Genomic DNA, 26,888 nt, shown 5'->3' with positions numbered 1-26,888 from the left:
GAAAGTTTAAAAAGTCCTGAAATTTGGCACACCCCTCCAATGTGATGAGCGCTATCGAGTTATGTGATCATTTTCATTGAATAACGCAATATGGCTCCGCAGCGCCCCCTACAAAATTTCAAAACAACAGCCCCTGCTCTGTGTTTTATCTATAAGTCTGAAACCTGGTGAGCTTATAGGAGATTTCAAGATGTACAAAAAAGTCTCTTGGAGCAATATCCCAAATCCAACAGGAAGTCAGCCATTTTAAAATTAATGTGTAATTTTTGCGACATTTTCCCTTTATTTCAGGCCTCATACTTTGACGAACTCCTCCAAGGAATTTCATCAGATTGACCCGATCTCCAGCGCGTGTAATCTAAAGACCTTTGTGATGTTAAATTGCGAAGCTTTTTACGTTCAGGAAAACGGGGTGGTCATGGCGGCACGTGGAGTTTCAATCACTTGCCAAAAAGCAGTAATCTGCTGTCACTCAGAGACACAATGTCCAATCTCTCCTAAAGGTCGCAGGCGTGATGAGACTTGACCTCGGAAATGTTTGTTATTTATGTATGTTTGTCAGTAATGGTAAGAGCGCCACCTAGTGGGACGACTATAATCATGATTGAATGAGATGAAATGTTAGCTGGTGGTTAAATGCATGAATTCCATCAATGTGACATCAGATCGGACATGCTGGTTGTAGGTGTTGGGCGTGGCTCAACATGCAGGGGGTGCGAGGGCCCTCATAACGCTGCTTGCAGCTTTAATTTACAGCATGGATCCCTGCTCTCAAACTGCCTCTGTAGCTGCATTTAAAAAATAAATCAGTACTTAAAGTTTTAAAAGTGGCTTTGGTTGCTTTCGGTCAGTAGACTTCCATTCGTTTATGTTAACGAACTAGTAACAGAACCAATAACACGGGGGGATTTCAACTATAAACCAGTCTAAGGGATCACCTTTGTGCTACCTCAGTCTGCAGCAATGAGCTTTATATGCTGTCCACTTTCACTGTCAGTCCCTTAAATAGTAAACAGTTCTTCATTCTTTTAGCTAGAAGCACTGAAAATCCACCAGACAGTAATTTAAGCTGGGCTGTTGGAGGTCATTTTTCTTTCTTACATCTTAATTTGCTTAACAGTAAATTTTAATTATTGCTTTAAAATCAGACACCTCTGAAGTCTGAATTGAACAGTGTAGTGTATTTAAAGTGCTGTGTCCTCTGCAGAAACGTATCCGGCGCTCTGAGCATGCAAGGAAAGAGACCGAATTTCTGCGTTTGAAACGTACTCGACTGGGTCTGGAGGACTTTGAATCCCTGAAGGTGATTGGCCGAGGAGCTTTCGGAGAGGTAAAAGCCTTTGATGCTGTTGTTTTGAAACTGGTCAGCGAGGACGTTAGAATTCTAACTAATAAAAACTAAATTGTAACTAAACATGGAAAAAAACGGAAACAATTCTAACTCTGCTCATCACTGTGTAGAAATGCACCAATTACAATTTCGACGTGGACGCTGAAGTTTGTGAATCCAATAACTCGAAAATGAGATGAAGTTTCAAATTGATAGCGTAGGTGTGTCTGCTGAAAATGTCAGATGAGTTTAAATCTCGGTGACCTCAACCTTAGGGTCAAGGTCAGAGGTCAAGTCTTGTGAAAATCTTGTGAATGCAGTAGCTTGGCAACAAGCCCACATAGGATTTTGAAACTGATACTGTAGCTGGTCTATACTAGGAGGCTGGGGGAAGCTCATTCTGATTTAAAATGTTGCTTTAAAGGTTCAATGACCATAGAACTTTACTCTAATGGAATATGAGATAAGAAATACTTTATTTTTGTCCACATTTGAGACATTTTTTGTTACAGCATTTAAAAAAACAAATGTAACAAGTAACCATGTCTTGACTATTATACATGTTGCTGATTCCTCATGTTACTAGCTCCAGTGCTGGTATAGTGCGCTGGCTTCACCTGGTTGATTAGAAAAAAAATCTCCATCATTTAAAGAATCTCTGCTTCATTAGGAGATCCGTTCTCTATGGAAGCCCATTTCCGCCACTAAAAAAAAAAAAAAAAAAGTATCCATAACTCGAAATTTCAAATTATTTTCTTGAAATTTTGACTTATTAACTCGAAATTTTCAGAAAAGTAACTCGAAATTTCGAGTTAGCTCTGCCAATCAGTAATCTACATGAATGATGTCATTTCCTTGTTACCCGGAAGCTGAAGCCCTCTGCTACAAATGCTACAGCTAAACTACCAGAATTACAGCCAGTCATGAATGCACATGAATGAATTACGGAGTATGTTTTTTAGCGTGGCTTCACAAATGATAAAATCCTTGTGTTATTAGCTGAATCACATTGTGTTACGATCAGCAAACGTACTCTCGAAAGCTCCCAATTTGTTGCGGTCCAGTTTTGAGTGCGCATTCCTCCATATCCTTCCAGGTAACAAGAAAATGACTTCATTCACGCAGATTACTGATTGGCAGAGCTAACTTGAAATTTTGAGTTCATAAGTGAAAATTTTGAGAAAATAACTCAAAATCCATCCATCCTGCAGTCAGTCAGTGAAAGAAGAAGAAGAGAGGCTAACTTCTGGACAGAAGAAGTTCCCAACCACACTCATCATCAGCTTTGTTGATTTCTACTTGCAGGTACGCTTGGTGCAGAAGAAAGACACCGGTCATGTTTATGCTATGAAGATCCTCCGCAAAGCTGATATGCTTGAGAAAGAACAGGTGAGCTACAGGATACACACCCTGAAGTGCTGCCCTTTGACATCTGTGTGTAACCCCTTCTTCCTGTCCATCTACAGGTTGGTCACATCCGTGCTGAACGAGACATTCTGGTCGAGGCCGACAGTCTGTGGGTGGTCAAAATGTTCTACAGCTTCCAGGATAAGCTGAACCTTTACCTCATCATGGAGTTTCTACCTGGAGGTACGAACGGGGCGCTGCTCAGCATGAAAAACTGCTGTGACCAAAGAATGCTGCTGTCATCTTCAATAGTACTGTAGCTGCGCCCCTCTCTAACTCTGGCAGTCAGTTATGATTTCATCACTCACACAATTTCAAACTCAAAAACAGTTGAGAGGAAAAAAAACAGTCATCCTGTTGCTTCACATTAACAACACTCTAATGTCTCTGTGTGTTTTGATGCATTGCACAGACGTCGATACTAATTAGTAAAATGAACCCACTTAAATGTGCTGGAAACCGTATTCTTTGACTAGAAGTCATCCGTCCTGTAGAATGACTGTTCTCTGCTGCTGTGGTGCAGGCGACATGATGACCCTGCTGATGAAGAAGGACACTCTGTCAGAAGAAGCTACTCAGTTCTACATAGCAGAGACGGTGCTGGCCATTGACTCCATCCACCAGTTGGGCTTCATCCACAGAGACATCAAACCAGACAACCTGCTGCTGGACTCCAGGGTGCGTCCGAGCTGTCGTTTTTACCAGCTTTTAAATGATTGGAACATGTGACCATAGTTAGGCACTCTCCGTATCATGAAAGAAATATGAAAAACTTGTACTGTTGTGTGAAACTTGCACACTGTGAGTTTCTGTTTGGTCTGTTTATCTATGAGGAACTTTGACCTTTGGTCTGGTTTTGTGACCCTGGTGTGACATCCTAGTTTGCTGCTATGTGTAATGTTGTGCTCTTTGTTTCAGGGTCACGTGAAGCTGTCTGACTTTGGGCTGTGCACAGGCTTAAAGAGGGCTCATCGGACTGAGTTCTACAAGAACCTGAACCACAGCCTGCCCAATGACCTCAGTAAGCAAAGTCAGCAAAGTCCATTTAATTCAAATATAGCTTGCACGCAGCACCCGTCACTTGCTTGCATTTAACTTGTTTTCTTGAAAACAGTGTTCGCAACTCAGAAGTTTGACCACGGTCAGTGTGAGCTGACTTTCTCCTCTGCTCAGTTTTCCATAAATCGGATGACAGAAAATGTGCAGGATTGCTAGGAATACTGATATAAGTTGGATGTTGATGCATTTCTGGCTGATTTCTACACAGTGTCTAAGTGTTTGCAGTCACATTAGACATAGTGACTATAATATTGGGGCCTACAGTACTGTACAAAAGAGTTTTACTAAAGTGTGCACACAACAGAATTTGTACAGTTCTAGTAAGGATGAAAGTAAGGCTGCAGCGATTGATTATTATTATTTTTTATTTATTTATTTTTTGCCTGTCCCGTTTGGTTCTTTTGCCATCAGAATTATTGTCTAAAGGCGAAGAAAGATGCCCAACGGATTTACTTTACCTAATGGACCATCCCAGCCTTGCCGTAATGGTCTATTTGATTCACCTTTTATTGTTTATTTTATTTTCACTTGCTGAATACGGGACCGACTTGATTGGGGGAAAGAAAGGGAAAGAAAAACAGTGGGGAAGAGGGACGGGGATAAAGGGCAAAAAACAAAAACCAACAGAATAAGCAGACAAAAAATACATATCGATCACCTGGATCACCTGTTGAGAAAGAAAAAAGAAAACAAGCAGAAGAAAAAAGAAGAGCAACATAATAAACAACATCACGATGATCTATGTTATGGAACGCCAGGACTGCCATAATGAATTAATTAAATACACCATTAAATAATTAATTAAATGTGGCAATAAATAATTAAAATTGGAATTAATTAATTAAATAAATAGTTATGACACATGTAATTAATTGATTATTGACACATTTAATTATTTATGTATTTCACATTTTAATTAATTATTGACACATTTAATTAATTATTTAATGATATATTTATTTATTTCATTTTGGCAGTCCTGGCGCCTGGCTCTCACCATGAATTAATTTTATCTGTCAGCCTCACCCATCAAACTCAGGGGCGGGTTAACGCTGATCGACTCAAAACCATTGCTTTGGCCTGGTGGCCATTGTTTTAGCCCACAACAACCGGCAGAACTGAACTTTGAAAAACCCTGTTTGTGTGTCACCAAATACCGCTTTTAATATTTTTAAGCCGAGAATGTAGCGGTTTAATCTTCATATGTGTGGTCGGTTTGTCAAGATACAGCCTCTTTGCAAAAGTGCTTCGATGATTTCGAGATGTCTGCCCAGTCTCACGGCAAAGCGTGGGATAGACCCGCCGCCCGCAAGCAATCGAGCTGTTGTTACCGCCGACAAAGCGCAGGCCCCGGTACGCAGCTGTAATAACCCCCGCTGACACGGATTTCTTTTACTGAGGTTATATTTATCGGGGTGTTATTTCCTGATGTTCGTATGTGTCCCACGTGTTTCAGTCGCCAATTCTGAATTATAACTAACATTAAAAACATGTTTAAGGAGGAGAGAGAGCAAATAAATTCGATTAACAGCTGATCTTTGGGATTTTGTTCAGTAATTAGCGTGACCTGCGTATAAACGCATAAAAGAGAAAACGTTGGTGTTTCCGTCATATAGTAACTGCTGGCTTTAACTGTACAAAGGTTGTTCGACACTATGAAACACATACAGACTTCATGATGTTCGGCTAATATTTTTATTGTGAATATTAATCATGAGGGTGACCTGTACACCACGGAGCGAGGTCAGCATGTCCACGATATCTTCAGATCTCTGAGTTAACCCAGAGTTTCCCAGCTGACTATCAAACTGTCATCTACGAATATGTCAGGGGTCATATCAATATGATTTTACAGAAAAGCATCCTTAATACTGCCAACTATTCCAGAGATGTGAAAATCTACAGCATAAAGAACACAAAAATATAGCAGTCTAACGCAACACTGTAACAGAGATGAACCGTCAGTTTGTCGCAGATCAAAGTGGAAAGAAAGTGATTGGTTGAACAGGTGTTCGTGATCTGTGTTATCTGCGTTTTCATCAGTGTAAGAGACTCAGCAGCAGATTAGACTAACAGTTATACATTTAATAAATTACCAAATGAATCCACGATCGAACCTGTTCTGACAGTTTGAGTTTGTATTCCCTCAGCTGCAGACTCGCTGCTGTTTAAATGTTTGAGAGGAAGATTAGATATAAAGCAAACGTCAAACATAGACTCAGTCTGCGGTCACATTTGATATGCGGCCAGCACGTAAAGTGGCTGTGTCCTGTTTTAAGATCATACATGTAAAATTGTTGTCCAGCCGCTCCGAGTTAACTGAAGTTAACTTGGATAAATTATAGTTAAGGAGTATCACAGATAACACCCACGTGAGCTGTGTGACTGTTCACCACTACACTGAAATCAGTAGGCTATTACTGAAATACACGTGCTATTTCATATAAATAGGGAGGTCCTACTAACATGTTTAGTTTTAAAGGACACCTTCCTGCCTTTAGTCTCATTCATGAGCAGTATTAGTTTTCTCCTAACATCCAGAAGTCTGCACGATGTGTTTCATAGTTTGTAACAAACCTTTGACAGTTAAACATAACATGACCGAAAAATAAAAATAAATAAATAAATGAATAAAAAGAGAGAGAGAGAGAGAAAAAAATCACACAAATTATATGTTAACCTCATTTATTTTTAGTTAAGTAAACTCTAAAAATTCTAACAGACAGCTGGTGCTTAGAATAACTATTAAAAAACAGATGATATAATATTTCTGTCCAGGTTGCAGTCTTCATGATGAACATGCTGTTGCAAACTCTGCTCCTCTCGGTGGAAATGCGCCTTCTCTTTCCTCTTTGTATAAAAACAATTTAAAAGTCAGTTTAATCTCAAAATTCACTGTTAAATCCAAAACACACCAGATAAAGAAAAGCGAATAGTTCAGTCTAACACATGTGCCAGTGAACCATTAAACGTCTGTAAAACTATGCAGTTATGAAACATAACTTTAATTTGAGCCAAACTGATTTGCTCAGCTGTAAATAAAACAGTGAAGTAAACGTGACCCGACAGACAAAACCTGAGTGAATTAAGTCCAGCGTTTAACCACTGAGAGCTAAAACTCAGGTGAGGTTTCAAAGCTGTGTGCGGTGATTGGACATCAGCCGCTGATAAAGTGGCTTCGCCTACAAAGTGCTCTGTAAGGAAACGAGCTCCAGCAGCTCTGCGCTCGGGAGAAATACTATATTTACTTATCTTATGCAGAAAAATGCGCTGCCATTGCGTTATATCGAGCACCGGCTGCCCAGTTAAACTGTGACGATCACCAGGTAACGTGGGCGTGTTTCTTGAATTAGCAGCAGGTGTTAAACAGCTGACAGGTGAGGAGGATGCATGCAGGTAAACTGAGGGCCTGCTGAGCTGATCGCTGGTTTTGTGAGAAAAATGTCAGCTCGTTCTTTATGTTACAGAAGCACAGAGACACAAGACCAGGCGGAAAGAGACGATCGTTCGGTGAAAATGAGAATCTGCGAATGCAACATGTGGAACACAGAAAGTGGAATATGTAAACAAACCGGTTAACGTAACCCCCTCGGTGCACTCTGCATGCTGACTGTTAGCAGAGCTACTGAAATCTCTGAAAACATCTGAGCACTTTTGCAAACATGTTCTATGTTGACAACCTGACCAGATATGTGAAGATTACGGCGCGACATTCGCGTGTAGTTGGTGACAGAAAAACGGGGTATTTTAAAACTACACCACCACCATTGCTGCCTGTGATTTGAAATGCATTCTGGGATACCTGGCTGCCCCAGGTCTACAGAAGCAATCGATTATCTAGGATCGACCTGTTTTGACTTACTTTGCACGGCAACCAATCAAATGTTAGAGAAGCTGCATGGGCAGCGTTAACCCCGCCCCCTGAGTTTGATGGGTGAGGCTGACAGATAAAATTAATTCATGATGAGAGCCAGGCGCCAGGACTGCCAAAATGAAATAAATAAATATATCATTAAATAATTAATTAAATGTGTCAATAATTAATTAATTAAATGTGTCATAACTATTTGTTTAATTAATTAATTCCAATTTTAATTAATTATTGCCACATTTAATTAATTATTTGATGGTGTATTTAATTAATTCATTATGGCAGTCCTGGCGTTCCATACTATGTGAATATGACAGTAAATACTAAATATTAAACATTATTGTGCAGCACGTTGGATCGACAGCGCACAGTGTGCTTTGAGGTAGGAGCCAAAAAGAGTGTAGTTTGTGTGTGTGAGCACCCGTGTGTACACCGCGCTTGTATTTAAAAGGTTCCTTCATGTAATGATCTGCTAGAGGGTGTGGGGGGGCCACTGCCCTGTCCTCCAGGGCATGGAGCAGGTATGGAGGAGATCCAGGCTCCAGACATCCAGAGGCCCCCAGAACACAAGAGACCAAGGAAGACCAACAGAGGGGCAGCCGCGCCACTATCCCAGAAAGAGCTGAGGAGAGTCCCAGATGAGGGGTCACTCAGCAGCCGCGGAGCAGAAGCCGGGGGGGGGTTGCAGTGACATGCCCGTGAGCTCCGCCGGCAGCCAGCTGTGCCAGAGTGACCGAGCTCCGGGCCGAGAGGCCGAGGGCACCCCATCCCTGAAGTGGCCCGAGCGAGCGCCAGGACTTCTTTGAGCAGTTTTGTAGGAATGGGGTCTAAAAGACACGTTGATGGTTTGGAGGAATTAATTATTGAAGTTAACTCAGAAAGATCAATTGGAGAAAAAGAGTCTAACTTAACATCGATGGTACTGAAAGTAGCTGTAGATAATATTACATCTGTGGGATGATTATTGGTAATTTTTTCTCTAATGATAAGAAATTTATTTATGAAGAAGTTCATGAAGTCATTACTAGTTAACGTTAAAGGGATTGTTGGCTCAGTAGAGCTCTGACTGTTTGTCAGCCTGGCTACAGTGCTGAAGAGAAACCTGGGGTTGTTCTTATTTTCTTCAATCAGTGACGAATAGTAAGATGTTCTGGCTTTATGGAGGGCTTTCTTATAAAGTAGCAAACTATTTCTCCAGGCTAAATGATGATCCTCTAAATTTGTGACACGCCATTTCCTCTCCAGCTTACGAGTTATCTGCTTTAGGCTACGTGTTTGAGAATTATACCACGGAGTCAGGTACTTCTGATTTGAGGCCTTAGTTTTCACAGGAGCTACAGTATCCAGAGTCGCATGCGTAGTGAGGAGGTAAAATTATTAACAAGATAATCAACCTCTGTTGGAGTAGCGTTCAGATAGCTGCTCTGCTCTATGTTGGTACAGGGCATTGAAGATGATAACAGTGGGTGGATTATATTCTTAAACTTAGTTACACCACTTTCAGAAAGACATCTACTGTGATAAAGTCTACTCTCCACTGCTGTGTAATCAATTATTGTAAATGTAAATGTTATCAGGAAATGATCAGACAGCAGAGGGTTTTCAGGAAACACTGTTACATGTTCAGTTTCTATGCCATATGTTAAAACAAGATCTAGAGTGTGATTAAAGTGGTGGGTGGGTTCTTTTACATTTTGAGAGAAGCCAATTGAGTCTAATAACAGATTAAATGCCATGTTGAGGCTGTCATTTTAGCATCTACATGGATGTTAAAATCACCCACAATAATTATTTTATCTGAGCTGAGCACTAAATCAGATAAAAGTCTGAGAAATCAGAGAGAAACTCTGTGTAAGGCCCAGGTGGACGATAGATGATAACAAGTAAGACTGGTTTCTGAGTTTTACAGCTGGGGTGGACGAGGCTAAGCATCAGGCTTTCAAATGAATTAAAAGTCTGTCTTGGTCTTTGGTTGATTAATAGGCAGGTGTGAAAAATTGCTGCCACACCGCCCCCTCGGCCTGTGCTTCGGGATTTCTGGTAGTTAGAATGACCTGGGGTGTTGATTCATTTAAACTAACATAATCATCCTGCTGCAACCAGGTTTCTGTAAGGCAGAGTAAATCGATTTGTTGATCAATTATTAAGTCATGTACTAACAGAGACTTGGAGGAGAGAGACCTAATATTTAATAATCCACATTTCACTGTTTTACTCTTTGGTTCAGATGTGGATACTGTATTGTTCTTTCTTTGTGACTTTTTATGTTTAAGTTGTTTATTGCTGGTTTTTAGTTTGTTTTTGTCTTTTGGGAGCTGACACAGTCTCAATGGAGATGGGTTTTTGGGGTAGTAGCAGGAGGAGAGAAGCTGCAGAGAGGCGTGTAAGACTGCAACTCTGCTTCCTGGTCCCAACTCTGGATAGTCATATTTTGGGGGTTTAATAAATTGGTCCATATTTCTAGAAATGAGAGCTGCTCCATCCAAAGTGGGATGGATGCCGTCTCTCCTAACAAGACCAGGTTTCCTCCAGAAGGTTTGCCAATTATCTATGAAGCCCACATCGTTTCTGGGACACCACTCAGACAGCCAGCAATTTAAGGAGAACATGCGGCTAAACATGTCACTCCTGGTCTGATTGGGAGGGACCAGAGAAAACTACAGAGTCCCACATTGTTTTGGCAAAGTTACACACCGATTCAATATTGATTTTAGTGACCTCCGATTGGCGTAACCGGGTGTCATTACTGCCGACGTGAATTATGATCTTACTGTATTTACGTTTACCCTTAGCCAGCAGTTTTAAATTTCCTTCAATGTCGCCTGCTCTGGCCCCTGGAAGACAATTGACTATGGTTGCCGGTGTCTCTAGCTTCACATGTCTGAGAGCAGAATCGCCAATTACCAGAGTTTGACCCCCGGCGGGTGTGTCGCCGAGTGGGGAAAAACGGTTAGACACATGAACAGGTTGGTGGTGTACCTGGGGCTTCAGTTTAAGACTATGCTTCCTCCTCACCGTCACCCAGCCGCCCTCTTTCCACAGCTGCTTGGGGTCTGCCGGGGAACTGCTAGCAGGGCCAGCTAGCAGATAGACCTCCAAACCTTGGAGGGCCTGAGATGATTGATTATTTTAATGATCGAGTAATCTATCGATTATTCCATTGATTAATCAGATAAGAACTGGTTTTGTCTTATTTATGAGCAATAATAAATATACAAAGAGAATAAACACGGGTTTTTTAAAATGAACTGCTCATTGGTTTCCATTTTAGAAAATGTAACTTTAACTCAACCCTTTGGCTGTTTTTATATTAAAATTTTAAAAGAAAACACTTCCTTAAATGCAAAAAATCTGTAAATGCTCTAAAGTTCTCTGTGACAGTGTTTCATCTTGTCGATGAGGTAGCTGTGGTGTGCATGTGTTCAGTGTTTGTGTGCGGGTTAGTGTGCAGTGAATGACTGTAAGCCTTACACGGAGCGTGTGCTGGCTGCAGTGAAGGAAGGTGAGCGTATCTGCAGTTTGCTGTGCTGCTGAAACAGATGTTATGATGGTGCAGATGTTCATTCATTTTGATAACAACCTAAAATTGCTTGGCTCAGTGTCTTAGTTTTACTGGCTTGTGAAAAAAAAATTATATTTATTTTTAAATATTAATGTTTAATTCATTTCAATTAACACTTTTAATCTGCAAAATGTTACAAAGCCTTAATATGGTCCAGTACACCCCATGCCCCCCTTTAGACTCCCCCGTTTGCTGCAGGCATCAACGGCTGCCGTCAGCCTTCATTAAGCTGTATAATACAAACAGGCTAAGTTCACAGTTCATCTGCAGGTTGATCTCTGGAGGCTTACTGCAGAGTTCTCTGTGTGAAACAAACATCTTAGCAGCTGCTGAGTTTGCTTTTCTTCATCTTGGAGTTTGTTGATCAGCTGCTTTGATGAAGGACTCGCACTCGCTTTTTCCCAGTAAAGGTTTTAATGGTGACCACAGGAGCAGCGCTGCTGTTTTGGACGACAGAAACACTTTCTTTCACTCACTGTCTGTAACGACTCCACCTGTGTGTGTGTGTGTGTGTGTGTGTGTGTGTGTGTGTGTGTGTGTGTGTGTGTGTGTGTGTGTGTGTGTGTGTGTGTGTGTGTGTGTGTGTGTGTGTGTGTGTGTGTGTGTGTGTGTGTGTGTGTGTGTGTGTGTGAGAGAGAGAGATCAAACTATGACAGCATCATATTCATCAGTATTTTTGTTTAAAACTAGCGGCTGTGTGGGCTCGTTCTACGTTTTATTCACACGCTGCTTCTAAATACGTTTCTATTGCTGGTCTGTTTTTAGCTCCAAATGTGGGTGAATCACTCGTGTGAGAGCGGCGAGCTGCATTTAATGCTCAGCTGAGCATTAAATGCAGCCTTGAAACAAAACCTTTGTGTTGAGGATTTTTTATGGTTGAATTATTCCAATTACTCGATGAATCTCTGCAGCCTTACTTGAAAGTCGGACACTTTTATTCCTCAGCACAGGCTGATCTCTCCCCCCCTCTCTCTCTTTAATTATTTCTGTAAGGAGTCTTCAGGAATACTTCTCTTGAATACTCTAAAGATCTTATTTGGATGATGGCTGCCCATTGTGTCATCCTTTCAGCGTGAACCCACTCTGCCTCAGTAATATTGAGGTCTGGGATCTAGGCAGGCCAGTCTGGTTGTATTCCATTGTGTGTTTGTCTATCCAAGAATGGTTTCACTGCATTGGCAGTGTGGGTGAAATCATTGTCATCCTGGACAAATTAAGCCACTGGCAATCAGATACTTTCCAGATGGTGAATCCGAGTCCGATGGTACTTTTCTGTGTATTGAAGCATTGGCTGAAGTGTAGCCTCAAAACATGACGAGCTGTTGTGACTGATTTCAGTCTGGTTCTCGTGTAGTTTGGCACACCTCAGCCTTTTCACAGTTGTGTTCACACAGTAATCATAGACATCATTCTGAATCGGGCAGGCCTGACTGTGAAGAAGACTTGCACTCACCTTCAGTGCCACAAATGTTATCTATTCAATGACTGATGAGAGCCTTGCTGTGATGGAGTCGTAGCTTTTAATACTGAGTTGTCTTGCCTACACAGCATCCCAGAACATGAACTCTAAGAGGAAAGCAGAGACCTGGAAGAGGAACAGGAGGCAGCTGGTAGGTTTGAACACACACGTGATTACACTTGAAGTAAGGAGAACATGTTGGCTGTCAGTATAGAAAATGTCTGCTATTTGATATTGTGCTCGATTGTTTTTTGTGGTGTTGCCAAATCCACTATTAATGGAAATATTGTTATCATTGGGATGGTTGTTAGAAATCACACGGCGCCACAGTCAGGGGCTCACGATAAACCCCAGAGCCAAATGTTACTAGTTGTGAATGAACACAAACACAAAGGAGTATTTGATTGTACAATTTGAAATGTAAAAAAAGAAATGCTCAGTGCGTGGAGCGGGCGACCACATGCCATAGGGCTGAGAGTGGCCGGCCGGGTTCAAGTCCGACCCGCAGCCCCGCATGTCTTCCCCTCACTTCTCTGCCCCCGCTATGACAAAATGCTCATTATTTAAACTATTAATTCATTGAATTTACAGAAAAAGTGTAATAATGTGCTCTTCTTGAAACTTATGACGACAGCAGCAGTTGAAGGATGAAAGCAAAGTGTTACACTTTTCACAGTCAATAAAGTCCTGCATGTTATCGACACATAAAGCTAATAATTATTTATCATAATAATGTAAATGTATGGCACAAAGGAAACATGACATCGTGTGGCTAGAATTACAATCTCACTTCCTTTTGTTTTGATTAGATCAGCCCTGAGTTAAATCTTGATGTGAAGCCTGTCTGTGGAAAGTGTAACATTTAAACACAGGTGGTAGCTTTTCCCGTCCTTTCATCGTATGTATTGTCCCCCTTCCTTTATCCATCAGGCATTCTCCACAGTGGGAACACCAGACTACATTGCTCCAGAGGTCTTCATGCAAAATGGATACAACAAACTGTGTGACTGGTGGAGCCTGGGTGTGATCATGTATGAGATGCTGATAGGTAATGTTTCAGAAAATGAATCTTATTCACCTTTTGAGGTTAAATATAACACAGGCTCTTATAATAGCGGAGTCCTGTTTTTTGTTCTGTGCAGGTTATCCTCCATTTTGCTCAGAGACGCCACAAGAGACGTACAGAAAAGTGATGAACTGGAGAGAGACACTCGTCTTTCCTCCAGAGGTGCCTATATCAGAGAAGGCCAAAGACCTCATTCTCAGGCAAGCACACGCCTCTGCTTTGCTTCATCTCCCATCCTGTCATAGGAGTTGATGCTGTTGTTACTCTTGTTTTGTATGCTGACCATAGACATTTCAGAAATGTCAACTTTCTAATGGCTTCTAACACCTGAGGTGTTTGTATTGCATTGTACTAACTGATCGTGAGTTTACAGGTTCTGCTGTGAGGAGGAGCACAGGATTGGGGCTTCGGGCGTGGAGGAGATCAAGTCCAATCCTTTCTTTGAGGGTGTAGACTACGACCATATCAGGTGGGCATACTTACCACGCACATTAAAGATGGTTGTGCTGACATGTTGGATTCTCAAATGTCTTCATTTTAAATTGTAATAGATCAACTTAACATAAACAGAAGGACCCAGAATCTCTGAGAGTTGTGAACGTGCCTACAGTTCAACAGGAAGGCATTTAAAAATGAGTTTCATTAGATGATCTTTGTCTGGTTGGAGTCCTGTGCACCCTCAGATGTCCTTGACGATAAAGACCTGGTCCAGTGTTCTGCAACCAGGACAAAAACCACATTATTCAGACTGTATCTAAGGTTTGACCATAACAGGCAAACCTTGGCGTACATCTTGGCGTACAGGCTGACCCTCCAGTCCCCTGGAGGGTCAGAGGTATGTCAGCCAAGGATCAGGGTCACCCTCCCCTCACCCCGAGACACTGTTTCCTCTATAGAAAGCGTGTCAGCGGGATAACAGACGTCCTTTGGGATTCTGCAAGACGTACCCAGTGCTCCCTCACTATACGCTTGGGTATACCTGGTCAGTCTCTCTCTTTACTTGAAGGTTTAGAACATACGGCCACAGATCCGATGACAGAATAGACCCTGTGCACAAGAAAATGCTAACTTCCTGGTTTGAGACTGGATGTGGGGTTGTACATTTCCGGTAGCTTTACTTTGCGGTAAATCGCTAGTGCCAAGATATTCTCCAAAATCATGTCCAAAACTCGAAAACGGAAAGATCGCGTTAAGTTACAAAGAGGAGAAGGTGGGAACACTCACCACTGTTGTGTCATAAAAAATCTAATGGTCAACTTTGACGTTTAAAGAGTTTAGATCGATCAGTTGTTTACATCACTCAACACAAGCAGAACTGCATTACAGAATCAGAAGACACATCGTCCACATTCAGAAGCACATCTCTGTATAGTGACAGTTCTTATGATTTAAACAGGCTCAGCATTCAAACTACAGGTGAAGAATAGTCAAACCAGATGTTTCCCCGTTATGTCGATATCAGCTAGTCAAGTACACACCTACACAGCATGTTAACAAACCGTGAAAAAAAGCCACACAAAAAATGAATGATTGCTGGTAAGGGTTTCTATAGATTAGTATTTACGAAGGGTATGTTGTGACTTACCTTCAAAATTACAGTGGTCCCTCGCTATAACGCAGTTCACCTTTCACCTCGCTGTTTCGCAGATTTTTAGTGCAAGTTTGCATGCTTATTTTGTTTTTTACATCACATTGTGTCCTGCGTCCTGATCGCTGCAGACGATCTCCTCCGTGATGTCTCTCCTGTACAGTACAGAATCGCTGCATCGATCGCTAGCAGTGTGACTCTGAAGTGCAGTACTGTATGTTCTCGATGTCCACGCGTCAAAAAATAAAACTGGCTACTTGATTTCACCCATCGCTGGTTATTTTTAGAACATAACACCCGCGATAAACAAGGGACAGCTGAGAAATATAACATTTGAATCCCTTTTCTCTTTTGCTCTGAGGCGCGGGGGAAAAATATCGACAAGTCGATGAACATCATTTACAGGTATATTGGGTAAATGCCCAAAACATCTATAGAAATGTAAATCGCCGCTTGATTCATTCATTTGCTTAACTTGTTTTGGACCGTAAACAAGGCGCGAATAGGACACCGGAAACAAAGCTCCCCACAGGAGTTTCCGCAGCGGAAGTAGCATATGCTAACGTGCACAGTCTGTTCCAAAATCAATCATCGACCTGTGCCCTAGGGTGTTGTGGTGCCATGTGCACTTATGGACATCCTTATGTTTGACTGCAGATTGGAATGGAGTCCAGGCCCTCTCTACAAGTTTGATTCCAGAGCCCAAGCCATGCATTGAGGTTGCCGCAACTGAGCCGATATCTCTCAACCTCACACGCTAGCTCAGGCTCCTTCCCTGCGGGAAGGTTGACGTTCCTCTTCCCGATAGCCAGTCTCTGTATCTAGGGATCGGACCTCGGGCCTCTGCCACCGACACACACTTCATTTGATGCCTACAGCGCCACCTATGTGGGTGCTGGGCCTACAAGAGGGTAGCCCATGGTCCAGCCACCAGACACTCTCTCTCCAGTTTCCTCCCCAGGCCTGGCTCCACAGGGCGGGGCAACGGTAATCTTTTATCAGTAGGGGTCAACTGAATCGCTCTTCATCGTTTGCCTTGGGAGATCCTACCAGAGGTCAGCATGGCCCTTGGGATCACTGAGACACACAAAACCCTCCACCAAAGTAAAGTGGCGATTTGTGGAGAGGAACGTTAGCCATTCAGGCAATTTGCTGATTCTGTTTTCAAATGCAAACTTTGACTTTAGTTTTGTAACTTTACTGATGTTTCCAGGGAGAGGCCTGCTGCCATTCCCATAAATATCAGAAGCATTGACGACACCTCAAACTTTGACGAATTCCCTGATTCAGATATCCTCACACCTACAGGTACCTATAGTGTAGCTCCAAATATTTCATGCTTTGTTGTGAAATCTCAGATTATTAAAATGCCTTACTACTTGTTGTGTTACTCCAGCCACTCAGGTGTCCAATCAGGCTGAGGCTGATCTGAAGAACAAGGACTGGGTCTTCATAAACTACACCTACAAACGTTTTGAAGGCCTGACGGCTCGAGGTGCTATCCCGTCCTACATGAAGTCGGGGAAAAGATGAACACCACCACACGGGCGTTTGTCCAACTCCTCCATGAATCCTGAAGGAGCTGTCTCGAGTCCTGAAAGAACTGTCTGTGTGGTGTCACACAGCTCTTTGCAAATAAAAAGGGGACTACTTTTCCTCTGTTGCTTTCTACAGGAATGTTTCATTTCACGAGTAGGAACTGCTGCAATCATTCTGCAGCTGTTCACTCTGTCTAATGCTTCCAAGGGTACTTCTCTACTTCCTGCTCACAATGACACTGAACTGGGAATAATATATCCACTTGTATTTTGCACCAGTGGCTGCAGATGGTTTTCTTCACTCCTGCTAGCATCATTGATGTTCCCTGTGTGTAAAATGAGCACTGTGTTGTTGGACTTACCAAGTGCTCTTGTCTTTCCAAACCAGCACATCCCCCTCCTTGAAATTATTTTTTTAAACATGTCAACTTGAAGATGGCATCAAATCGTCACGTGACATGAAATAGATGCTTTTCAGGGATTCCCTCCTTATGTTTCATTTTTCTGGGCTTGTCTAAAGTGCTGCTGGCTTCTTAAGATCAAACCAAAGACTGAACTGAATGTTTGATCTCTCCATCACATCACTTCCACTAACTCTGTTGTCCTTGTTTAGGTTAAAGCGTGCATATTTGAGAATTATGAATTTTATGGAACACAAACACAGATCATGTGACATTTGACCCCATCATGTCTGCCTTCTGCACCTTAAATGATGTGGATGTCGCTGTAGTATAATCAAGCCTCCAGCTCCTTATATTGCGTGTTTAAAATAGTTTGGGTTTGACAGGGCAGGGAAAGGAAACGCCCACTAATGGCTGCACTCATTATTTAATGTGCAACTAATCATTTTGAATTGGTGACTTGTTTTCAGAGTTATAGAGACAAATGTTACAAATTTTCAGGAGATCCAACCAGCAAGCATCTTTAGTTCAAGGGGAATTCAATGGGTAAAATATATTTTAATTAAAATGGATTATAAGATTAAATTGAAGAATGAATAATTGTTTGAGTGATTAAGTCTTGTGATGGATGTGCATGACTGACTAGTTGATACCAGACACTAGTTGGTTAACAATTTTAAAAACTTTTGTATTATGCATAAAAATTAGGGTTTTAAGACATGATTGTTGGTCCATTAATATGTAGCTTTAAATGGTGTTAACACTTTGACCCCAGGACTGTGCTCCAGCTCTGTTACTGGTTCTTTGCCACCTCTTCGCTTATCACTGCTTTCAAAGCACTTTGGACTGGTTTGGTTTTTCCTTCAAACTCGTTTGCTGCAGCTTGAAATCTATTTGATGTGATAAAGAGGTGGTGAAATGGCTTGAACATGAGTTTGTCTCCACTAAAGAGCAGACAGGCCAGTGGGGAGTCGGTCCATCCACATCGAGGGCTAAATGATTCTTCAGTGAACACAATATCCAGAATGCTGTCATTTAAAGTGAATGTAAATGAACTTTTTTGGAATTGTGGGAAAGTGCTTTTTGCCACAGTAGTTTCAAAATGCTGTTTGTTTGAATGAGGTGTAGACGCCCCCTCATGCTTTTCCTTCAGCGAATCCAAACTCTTAGCAATGTTGTTAAATTGTATTTTGATCAGATTAATGCTGTGTTTTTTAAATGATCAGATGTAATATTTCCAAGATGAAACTCTGCTCGTATAGTTGAAGCTGTATCCAAAGATATCACAGATGTTAGACTGGTTTGTGAAAACTAAATGTTTGGTTTGTTTCTCATGTGTTTGCTGGAATGGTCTTCTGCGAGTCTTAAATCTGAAGATTTGACGTTTTCTATGTAATATAGTATATACAGGTAGTGGGTAGATAAATCTCAGTACATTTTAGGATACAGTGCATCTTTTATTTTAATGGCTGGGTTCCATTTTTTTAAACAGTCTGTTGTGATGCTCCAGCTATGCATGCTTTAACCAAACCGTAGACGTGGTGGCTTAAAGAAACGGATGTAGAATGACTTGTTTTATTGATGATGGTGTGTGTGTGTGTGTCTGTGTGCGCGCGCGTGTGGGGGGTTATTTTTTTAAACCAGCAATGTTTGCAGATGCTGTGCTCGTCATTATGCTCTGCATTTCGTCTGAGTCACAGATAAGGGCTTTGGAGAAGGTGGATGTACATTATTTATATACCACTGTTTGCTGTTTGCAGTTGTATGTTTTCTAATATTTGACAATTAATTATTCTGCACTTACTGTATTGCTTCTTCACTCTGTAGCATTATCTTTTTATTTATTTATCTTCTTTTAACCAGGAAGTGAACCTCTTGGTAATTAAAAAAAAAAAAGTATTTTGCAAGAGTATTATGGGCCCAGGTTTGCAGTATTAATACTGCATATTCTTGGAGAAATCTTGCACAACTGGAATCGAAGCTAAGACCACAGACACGAAGTTTTATCCTACACTGCTCAGTTTCTTCAGCCATAGAATATTTACAGCCCTTCACTGGTTCCACATCTCGTCATATTTACAGCTTTATTCCAAAATACGAGCAGGACGCGGGTCATCTGACACCTGTCACTGGATCAGCTGCTGCGTTTTCTCAGAGGAGCATGCTACTACAGAAATGCAAAAACCAACAGAAACAGAGGCTGCAACACAAATCATGTACATGTTTGTTAAGCATTAAAATATGAATACAATGTTTATTGGTAACATATTTTCAATTTTCTTTCAATAATGCAAAAAACCCCCAAAAAACCCAAGTTGTGTTTTCTGCAGTTGAGGTGATTACAGTGGAGGCTCTGTGGTTCTAGCTGTAGTTCCTCAGGTACACCAGTCTGTGAGGCTGGAACTTGTCCCGACACAGGGGGCACTCTGCCTGTAAAACACATGAGGTCAGGTGAAGACTGCTCTACCATCAATTCATGCTTCAACATTAAATATCATCAGTCTATCTTTGATTATGGCCATGTACTGCAGTTACTGGTAATTAAACAATAAATTTAAGTGTCAGTTGACCAGCTGTCTTAGCGAGTTATGGACCGATCTCAGGCCTTCAGTTTTTCCTTCAAAGAGACTCCTGTGCTGTGAAACAACCGACTGATAATCTGCAGCCAAAAGGTTAGAAACCTGGTGTCTAACCACACTCTGGATGGCTTTAATGACCAGAAGTGTCCCTCGACGTGCATATTAAATATGTAAGACTGCAAAATATCAGAGTGATGCTGAAAAACACTAGTTCATGTATTGATCACTTCAGGGCTGGACTTCTGATAACAATGAACTAAATTATTTATTATCAGGTTGTCTCAAAATGCGGGTAAAAAATGCTGCAGTGAGTAGAGACAGCTTGTTTCTCCTGTACCAGCTTCTCTTCATTGGCTCCCACACAAAGTCTTGAATAATCACACCCCACCGGTACCAGATCACTCCAGCAGAGCATGTCACTTTCACAGTGCCACCTTTTATATACACCCACAAACCACAAGTAAGCCTCCATTAGTAGCTGAAAGTGTGAAGCCGACGGTGCCACAGGAAGGCAGCCCAACAGGAAGGAAGCACGGTGGAGCAGTTGGTCTTTGCCTACTTTCAGTTTACAGGAGTATCCATTGGACGACATGCCCAAAAAAAAGGAATTAAAAATGAAATGATGTAAAACGTGGTCACTGTTGCTGTTTATTTCAGTTTAACCCTTGAGCATTATTAGTTGCAAATGGAAATATTTGGCATGAGGTTATTACAACGTTGAATAGGTAAATAATTCATAACAACATTGATTTGGATGCATTATTATTTTTGGAGCAATAAGAGTTTTTAAAATTTACACCCATCCTTTGCCCTTCGTACCCAAACGGGTCCCCTGACAAAAGGTGATATAGCAATATCATATACGAATTAATTTTTCTTTTTTTTTTTCACATCAGGTCTTTTAAACAACTTCAGACCTATCCACAGATATAAAGTTTTTCATTATTTTTTTTTAAATATTTTTAGGTTTTTATGGCTTTATTGTCATAAAGACCCCTGTTTTTTTTGGGGGGGGGGGACCCATAATATGCAATAATTTCAAAAAATTAGTTGCAAATGGAAATATTTGGCATGAGGTTATTACAACGTTGAATAGGTAAATAATTCATAACAACATTGATTTGGATGAATTATTATTTTTGGAGCAATAACACTTTATTGCAAAAAAACAAACTGAACTGACCTGAACAAACTCAACAACAAACTAAACAAAGATGTAATTTACATTTTATAGCACGAACCTCTAGATGGATGGATTTTGCAGACAGGACATATCCTACCATTTGCAGCAGTTATGATAATAACGCGCTGTTTGCACGATGAGCACAGCTTCCAAGCCTCCCCTAAATTGACTGTGCGCTTCGTGTTGTGCGTGTGCGCATTCCTGTTATAGGAGCAACATCTGCAGAGACTGTCCAGGGTACACCGGGATGCTCACTCACAGTTCTCCAAAGGTGCCAGATTAAATAGTGTTCATCAAAAACTACCTTTGCTCCTGTTAAGTGTCTCACTGGTGTAAATGTAAGCAACGCTGCCCACCACAGCTGAACTGGCATCACTGTGGGCAGACTGGAACATTTCTACATTTTCACCGGTTTCAAAATTTTCATTCAGTTATTTCTGCCCATTTTAATGTTCAAGTTATTAAAAATGTACAGTTACAGTGAGTTTCATTAATTATTAAACATGTCCGAAGCCAATAAAAGGACTCAGCTACAAATACCATTAGTGTCAGTAATCTAGTAAGCATTTTGGTTCTGTTACTTTATTTTGAAAAGACGGCAACAGGAAATGCTGTTTTGTTTAAATGGAGAAGTTCAGAGCAGTGAGTCCAGACATGTCAGTACCTTTAAAACAGCTGACCTGAAAACATGTTACTCTACAGGACTTAATGACAGAGATCACACTGGCACTGCTGTTTGTCCAGTAACACTGGTGCACACTGACCTTGGTGTTGCACCACTCTGTGATGCACTCCCAGCAAAACAGGTGTCCACAGGGGGTGGAGGTGGAGTGCCTCCTCTCCTCTAGGCAGAGGATGCAGAGGGCAGCTCTGGGGCCGGAGCTCTGTCTGTGCTGTGGACTACACAGATGTACTTCAATTTTCAGGGTTTTTTTTTTTTTTTTACATGAATTTCATCAGGTTTTATTCCTAGAATGTGTTTTTTGTACATTAAATCTTGCTGGAAGAAACACACAAAACAGCTGTCACACCGGTGTGTACCTGAGCTTCCTGTGGAGACTCCACTCCTGCCTGGCTCTCTGTCTCTGTCTGAAGTTGTTGAGCTGCAGACACACAGTGATGAGCAGCTGTAGGAGGGACATGACCCCCAGTAACCTGTAGCTGCTCCCGATGGTGCTGTCGTTACTGTTCAGCCCTACCACACGCATCTAAAACACACACACACACACAGATTCATGTAGATACGAGCTGTAGGATGAAATGTCACTTTCAATGGACTCCAAGTAAAATCAGGGTCACAATTCTGCAAAGAAGAGTGGCACAGAATTCATCCACAGTGAAACCAAAGATGATCTGAAGCGTGTCAGGATGACAAATATGCAAAAAACAACAAAAAGAAATAAATCGGGGACAAATATTTCCCACAGCACTGGATTTTTTTAATTACCTACATAACTAATATCAGCCAGTCTCTTGGACAGGTGGTGGAACGAGCCGGTGACGTAAAACAGAGCCGAGTGGAGGCGATAGAGGAGGGTCAGGCTCTGCTGGAGGACAAACACAGCGTTCAGACACGCCCTCCTCTGGGGCTCTGAACACAGCGCCGCCGCTTTCTGGACCCATCTCCTCAGCCAAGCCTCGAGGCTCCATGGCACGGACCCCACCTGCTGCCGACCGCGGCTCTCCTGCCCGCCTTCAAGCTCGTTCTCCAGACACACCAGCAGCTTGTCCAACAGATAAGGAACGAAGGCGTGGCAGAGGACAAACACACCTCGTCTGGCTGGAGAGGGGATCTGACGTTTAGTGGGATCCACTTGGACAATGTTAACATATTCCTCACCCAGAGTCTGATAGCCTGGAGAGGAGAACCATCAATCAAAACAGGAAATCAGCTAAATGCATTAACTGAACATGGTTTGTGGTGACTACCCAAGAATGTTGTTAGGCCAAAATATGCAAGATCTGACAACAGCTCGATCTCCTTCCTCCACTCCAGCCATCGTCTGGATCCTACAGAGAGATGAAGAAAACATACAGAGGTTACAATTACCTTACTTTGGCAATATAATGTAATATAATGCCTAACATGAAATATGTTTGATTAATATGCTTCATCCCACAGACAAATATCTTTACAGTGCATATACACATGGATTATACACAGAGACAAACTTGTATTTGTCTGACAGCTTCAGCTTCTACTTACATGGGTAAAAAGAAAACTCACAAGCTGCATGTTTCTGATCAAATAAAGAGTAGATTATAGATTAAATATTCCTTTATTGGGGGAGAAAATCTCCCTATATCATAACTGTTTTAGGTCAGATGGGCTGATTTTTGCTAAACGGTCCAACAGAGCAGAGATGATACAAACACCAAATGCTTACGTCAAAACACACACATGTGCAGCAGTCAGTAACATGTAACAAACATATGTAGCAGCGACATTACTCCAAAATACACCATGATTCATACAAGTGAAAAAAAATTACTGCAGTAATTTAGCTTGACATTTATTTTCAGGTACATGTTGGTGTTTATTATGAACAAGTGCTATTATTTTAAAATCTAAAAATCTTGAAATTGACCGAACACCACTGTAAGGGTATACAGCAGTAACAATGTTAGTGTGTTTATCTGGGACAGATAAACAGCAACACAAGTCATGTTTATTCATGGTTTCCTTTTGAAACCGGCCATATTTCACACATACACAGCAAATCCATGAAAACCACCTGACAACAGTGTGCTCAGTGGACATTTCTGAGAGCTGCATGTGGAAGAAGCTGTGTTGGAGCGAATACTATTCATTGTAGCTATCATGCTGTCCATTGCTGTTTTGAGATCCCCGCTTAGTTTTGCAAACTGTCTAATGCACACATCAGTGTAAGGTTATCATGTGAGGTGCAACAGCCAATCAGAGTGGCTCTTCTTCCTTTTAATGGGATTCTGAATTCAAAAAAAGTGGCTAATATATAAGCAAATTCAAAGGGCTGTTATTTTGAAATAGTCAATCAGACTGGGGTCTCGCTTGCTTGCGGCTCCTAGAGTACTGAAAAGCAGAACGGGAGGGAGCCCTCAGGCTCCTCTGTGGAACCAGCTTCCAGTTTGGACTGGGGAGACAGACGCCCTCTCTGCCTTTAGGATCGAGCTCTAAACCTTCCTCTTTGATAAAGCATACAGTTGGATCAGGTGACCCTGAATCCTCCCTTAGTTATGATGCTATTTTCTTCCTGTTAAAAGGGAAGTTTTTCCTTTTCACTGTCGCCAAAGAGCTTGCTCACAGGGGTCTTCTGATTCTGGGGTTTTCTCTGTTTTCTTTGTATTATTGTAGAATCTTTACCTTACAATATAAAGCGTCTGAGGCAACTGTTGTTATGACTTGGTGCTGTATAAATAAAACTGTTTTTGACAAAGTGACGTTTATATATTCTTTATTTCTCCAGTTAAAAAATCTCATTCACATCAAAAAAATATTTCTGGCCAACAACTATAACCATAGTTTTATGAAGATATTTTACGAGGCCAAAAAAGACTGGATTGGTTACAATGTAGTTACAATATCACAGAGTCATAAGGATCCAGTTTAGATCTACAGTTTATATATAACCCCTTTGTAAATAATCCTGCTCACTAAAGGCTGTTTCCCCATAAAAGTAAAGACATCAGAAACACCTGAAGTCACAGACCGTGATTACACCGGGAGACAAACACCTGTCGCATCGCAGGACGAGCTTGAAAGTGAACTACGTTAAAACAAGACATTCAGTCCTTATACCCAGAATCACAGAGTGCCGGTTTAGCTGTGCTTCTCTTACCGGCCAGAGTCTGGAAGGCGTCGTTAGCGCTGTTCCTCAGAGAGCTTCGATAATAGTCGTCCTTCTGACTGCACCGAATCAGCTGAGCCCGAGTCGCAGGAGCCAGGGGCATCGTCCGGTACAGCCGGTCACACGCTGTGACACCGAGATATCACCGTCCAGGGTACTGCTCTTCATTCACACGCAGGCTGAAGTCAAGTCGTCCGGTCACTACACCAGATAAAACAAACCTAACTGCTCTTATTCTGATCCGAGCTGCATTTTGCACACTCTCAACGTCCACTAACATCCACTGAGAGTGTTTAGAGTAGCTGCGGAGTTTTGAGCTGCTCCAGGAAACATTACCGGAACTGTCTGCTGTACAAACAGACAGACAGCCAACCCTATAACTCACAGCGCCTCTCAGGGGCAGGGAGGAGCACTACAAGCGCACAAGGTTTGGATTTCATCCGATTGTGTTTAACAAGGTATCAAGCTGTCATCTTATATTATGTGTTCAGCTTTTAAAACATACACTCCTAACAAAACAAAACCACCTTTGTTTTTTACTCACTCTTTGTCAAAGACCACCTGACCCTTCAAGGAGAGTCAGTGTACATCGTAGTGCTCATGTACTTGGTGGATACAACTGGAGGAAAACAATCAAAATTCTTAAAAACTGATAATGTAAAGATCTGTGTGTGTACGTCAAACAGATGAGTTAGACACAGTGAAAGCACTTACAGGTCTGACTGAAAGAAAACGTGACCGACTGACGGACTCAGGCACAGTGTTCACTCACAGTTAGACATTTCCTCTGGAAACCATGGATGCTGTCCTATATAAGCTAAAAATGTGGGTGACCATCCATCTAGTTATCATAGCATAGTTCGAAAGCCGAAGTGTTGAAGTGAGCACCATGGTGAGATCTAAAGAGCTGTCTGATGCCCTCAGAAAGAAGATTGTGGCCGCTTGTGAGTCTGGTAAGGGATTCAAAAAGGTCTCAAAAGAATGTGACATTAGCCATTCCACCATTTGGAAAATTGTTTACAAGTGGAGGACACTAAAACAACTGCCACCATGCCCCGGTCTGGCCATCCAAGCATATTCACCCCCACAGCAGACCACAAGATGCTCAAAGAAGTCATCAAAAAACCTAAAATGTCGTCACAGGAACTACAGCAGGCTCTCTACTGTCGATGTGAACGTGCATGACTCTACTATCAGAAAGAAACTACACAAATTTGACTTTCATGGAAGGTGTGCAAGGAGGAAACCTTTGCTCTCTAGGAGAAACATTAAGGCCAGACTGAAGTTTGCCAGAGAGAACGTAGACAAAGACCACGACTTCTGGAATAATGTTCTTTGGACAGATGAGTCTAAAACTGCATTATTTGGACACCAGAGCAGTAAACATGTTTGACGTAAACCAAATACAGCCTTCCAAGAAAAGAACCTCATACTAACTGTGAAGCATGGAGGTGGCAGTATCATAGTTTGGGGATGCTTTGCTTCAGCAGGATCTGGCCAGCTCATAGAATTCTACTGTGTATCAGAGGGCGAAGAACATGTGAAAACCATCTGTTAAAAAAATTAAGCTGAAGCAGAACTGGACACTGCAACATGACAATGACCCAAATCATACCAGCAAATCCACCAAGGACTGGCTAAAAGTAAGCAGAGAGTCCTGGAATGGCCAACTGAAAGCTCTGATCTTAATCCCATTGAGATGCTGTGGGGTGACCTGAAACAGGCTGTACATGCAAGAAACCCTCAAACATCTCACAGCTGAAAGAATTCTGCATTGAGGAGTGGACCAAACTTGCTTCTGATCGACGTCAGAGACTGGTAGAAGGCTACAAAAGGAGCCTCACTGAAGTTATATCAGCCAAAGGGGGCAACACTAGTTATTAGGGGGTAGGGTGTCCTAACTTTTTCCTCCATTAAAATACACATTTTTGTTCATATCTTTTTGATGTGTAACAATCGTTTAATTTTTGTTGTTTAATTGCAATTAAGTCACTTTCTTTTCCAGTAATACGCGAAAA

The 26,888-nt window shown here is 41.7% G+C and overlaps 2 protein-coding genes across 3 annotated transcripts in view; one reads left to right on the top strand and one right to left on the bottom strand.

Moving 5' to 3' along the window:
• LOC116315127 (serine/threonine-protein kinase 38) overlaps nucleotides 1–19,536 on the top strand; it is a 33,715-nt gene extending 14,179 nt beyond the window's left edge. Inside the window, exons 4-14 of one of the 2 annotated variants that reach the window (XM_031733305.2) lie at nucleotides 1,208–1,330; nucleotides 2,636–2,719; nucleotides 2,797–2,920; nucleotides 3,261–3,415; nucleotides 3,656–3,758; nucleotides 12,778–12,839; nucleotides 13,619–13,736; nucleotides 13,831–13,954; nucleotides 14,128–14,223; nucleotides 16,556–16,650; nucleotides 16,739–19,536. In XM_031733305.2, coding sequence (XP_031589165.1) covers nucleotides 1,208–1,330; nucleotides 2,636–2,719; nucleotides 2,797–2,920; nucleotides 3,261–3,415; nucleotides 3,656–3,758; nucleotides 12,778–12,839; nucleotides 13,619–13,736; nucleotides 13,831–13,954; nucleotides 14,128–14,223; nucleotides 16,556–16,650; nucleotides 16,739–16,875 — 1,221 coding nt within the window. In that variant the 3' untranslated portion in view covers nucleotides 16,876–19,536. Of the gene's footprint in view, nucleotides 1–1,207; nucleotides 1,331–2,635; nucleotides 2,720–2,796; nucleotides 2,921–3,260; nucleotides 3,416–3,655; nucleotides 3,768–12,777; nucleotides 12,840–13,618; nucleotides 13,737–13,830; nucleotides 13,955–14,127; nucleotides 14,224–16,555; nucleotides 16,651–16,738 lie in introns of both variants that reach the window. The other variant, XM_031733304.2, reaches the window with a different exon arrangement.
• pex10 (peroxisomal biogenesis factor 10) lies at nucleotides 19,509–25,215 on the bottom strand. The gene is made up of 6 exons (XM_031733306.2): nucleotides 24,862–25,215; nucleotides 22,973–23,053; nucleotides 22,495–22,898; nucleotides 22,085–22,251; nucleotides 21,808–21,943; nucleotides 19,509–19,711 (listed from the first exon to the last, which is right to left on the bottom strand). Exons 1-6 carry the CDS (start codon nucleotides 24,971–24,973, stop codon nucleotides 19,643–19,645), a joined length of 969 nt encoding a protein of 322 aa, XP_031589166.1. The 5' UTR covers nucleotides 24,974–25,215; the 3' UTR covers nucleotides 19,509–19,642.
• Nucleotides 25,216–26,888: the final 1,673 nt, after the last annotated feature.

The sequence above is a fragment of the Oreochromis aureus genome, linkage group 20 (genome assembly GCF_013358895.1).
Source record: "Oreochromis aureus strain Israel breed Guangdong linkage group 20, ZZ_aureus, whole genome shotgun sequence".
Taxonomy (NCBI): Eukaryota; Metazoa; Chordata; class Actinopteri; order Cichliformes; family Cichlidae; genus Oreochromis; species Oreochromis aureus.
The sequence above is the reverse complement of the archived record's forward strand: the minus strand, read 5'-3'. Positions and strand labels throughout refer to the sequence as shown.

Coding starts and splice junctions, on each gene's coding strand:
- pex10 (XM_031733306.2), bottom strand. CDS start 24,973: ATGCCCCTGGCTCCTGCGACTCGGGCTCAGCTGATTCGGTGCAGTCAG. Junction 23,054..24,861: donor CGCCTTCCAGACTCTGGCCG/GTAAGAGAAGCA, acceptor ATCTCTCTGTAG/GATCCAGACGATGGCTGGAG. Junction 22,899..22,972: donor TGGCCTAACAACATTCTTGG/GTAGTCACCACA, acceptor TCTCCTCTCCAG/GCTATCAGACTCTGGGTGAG.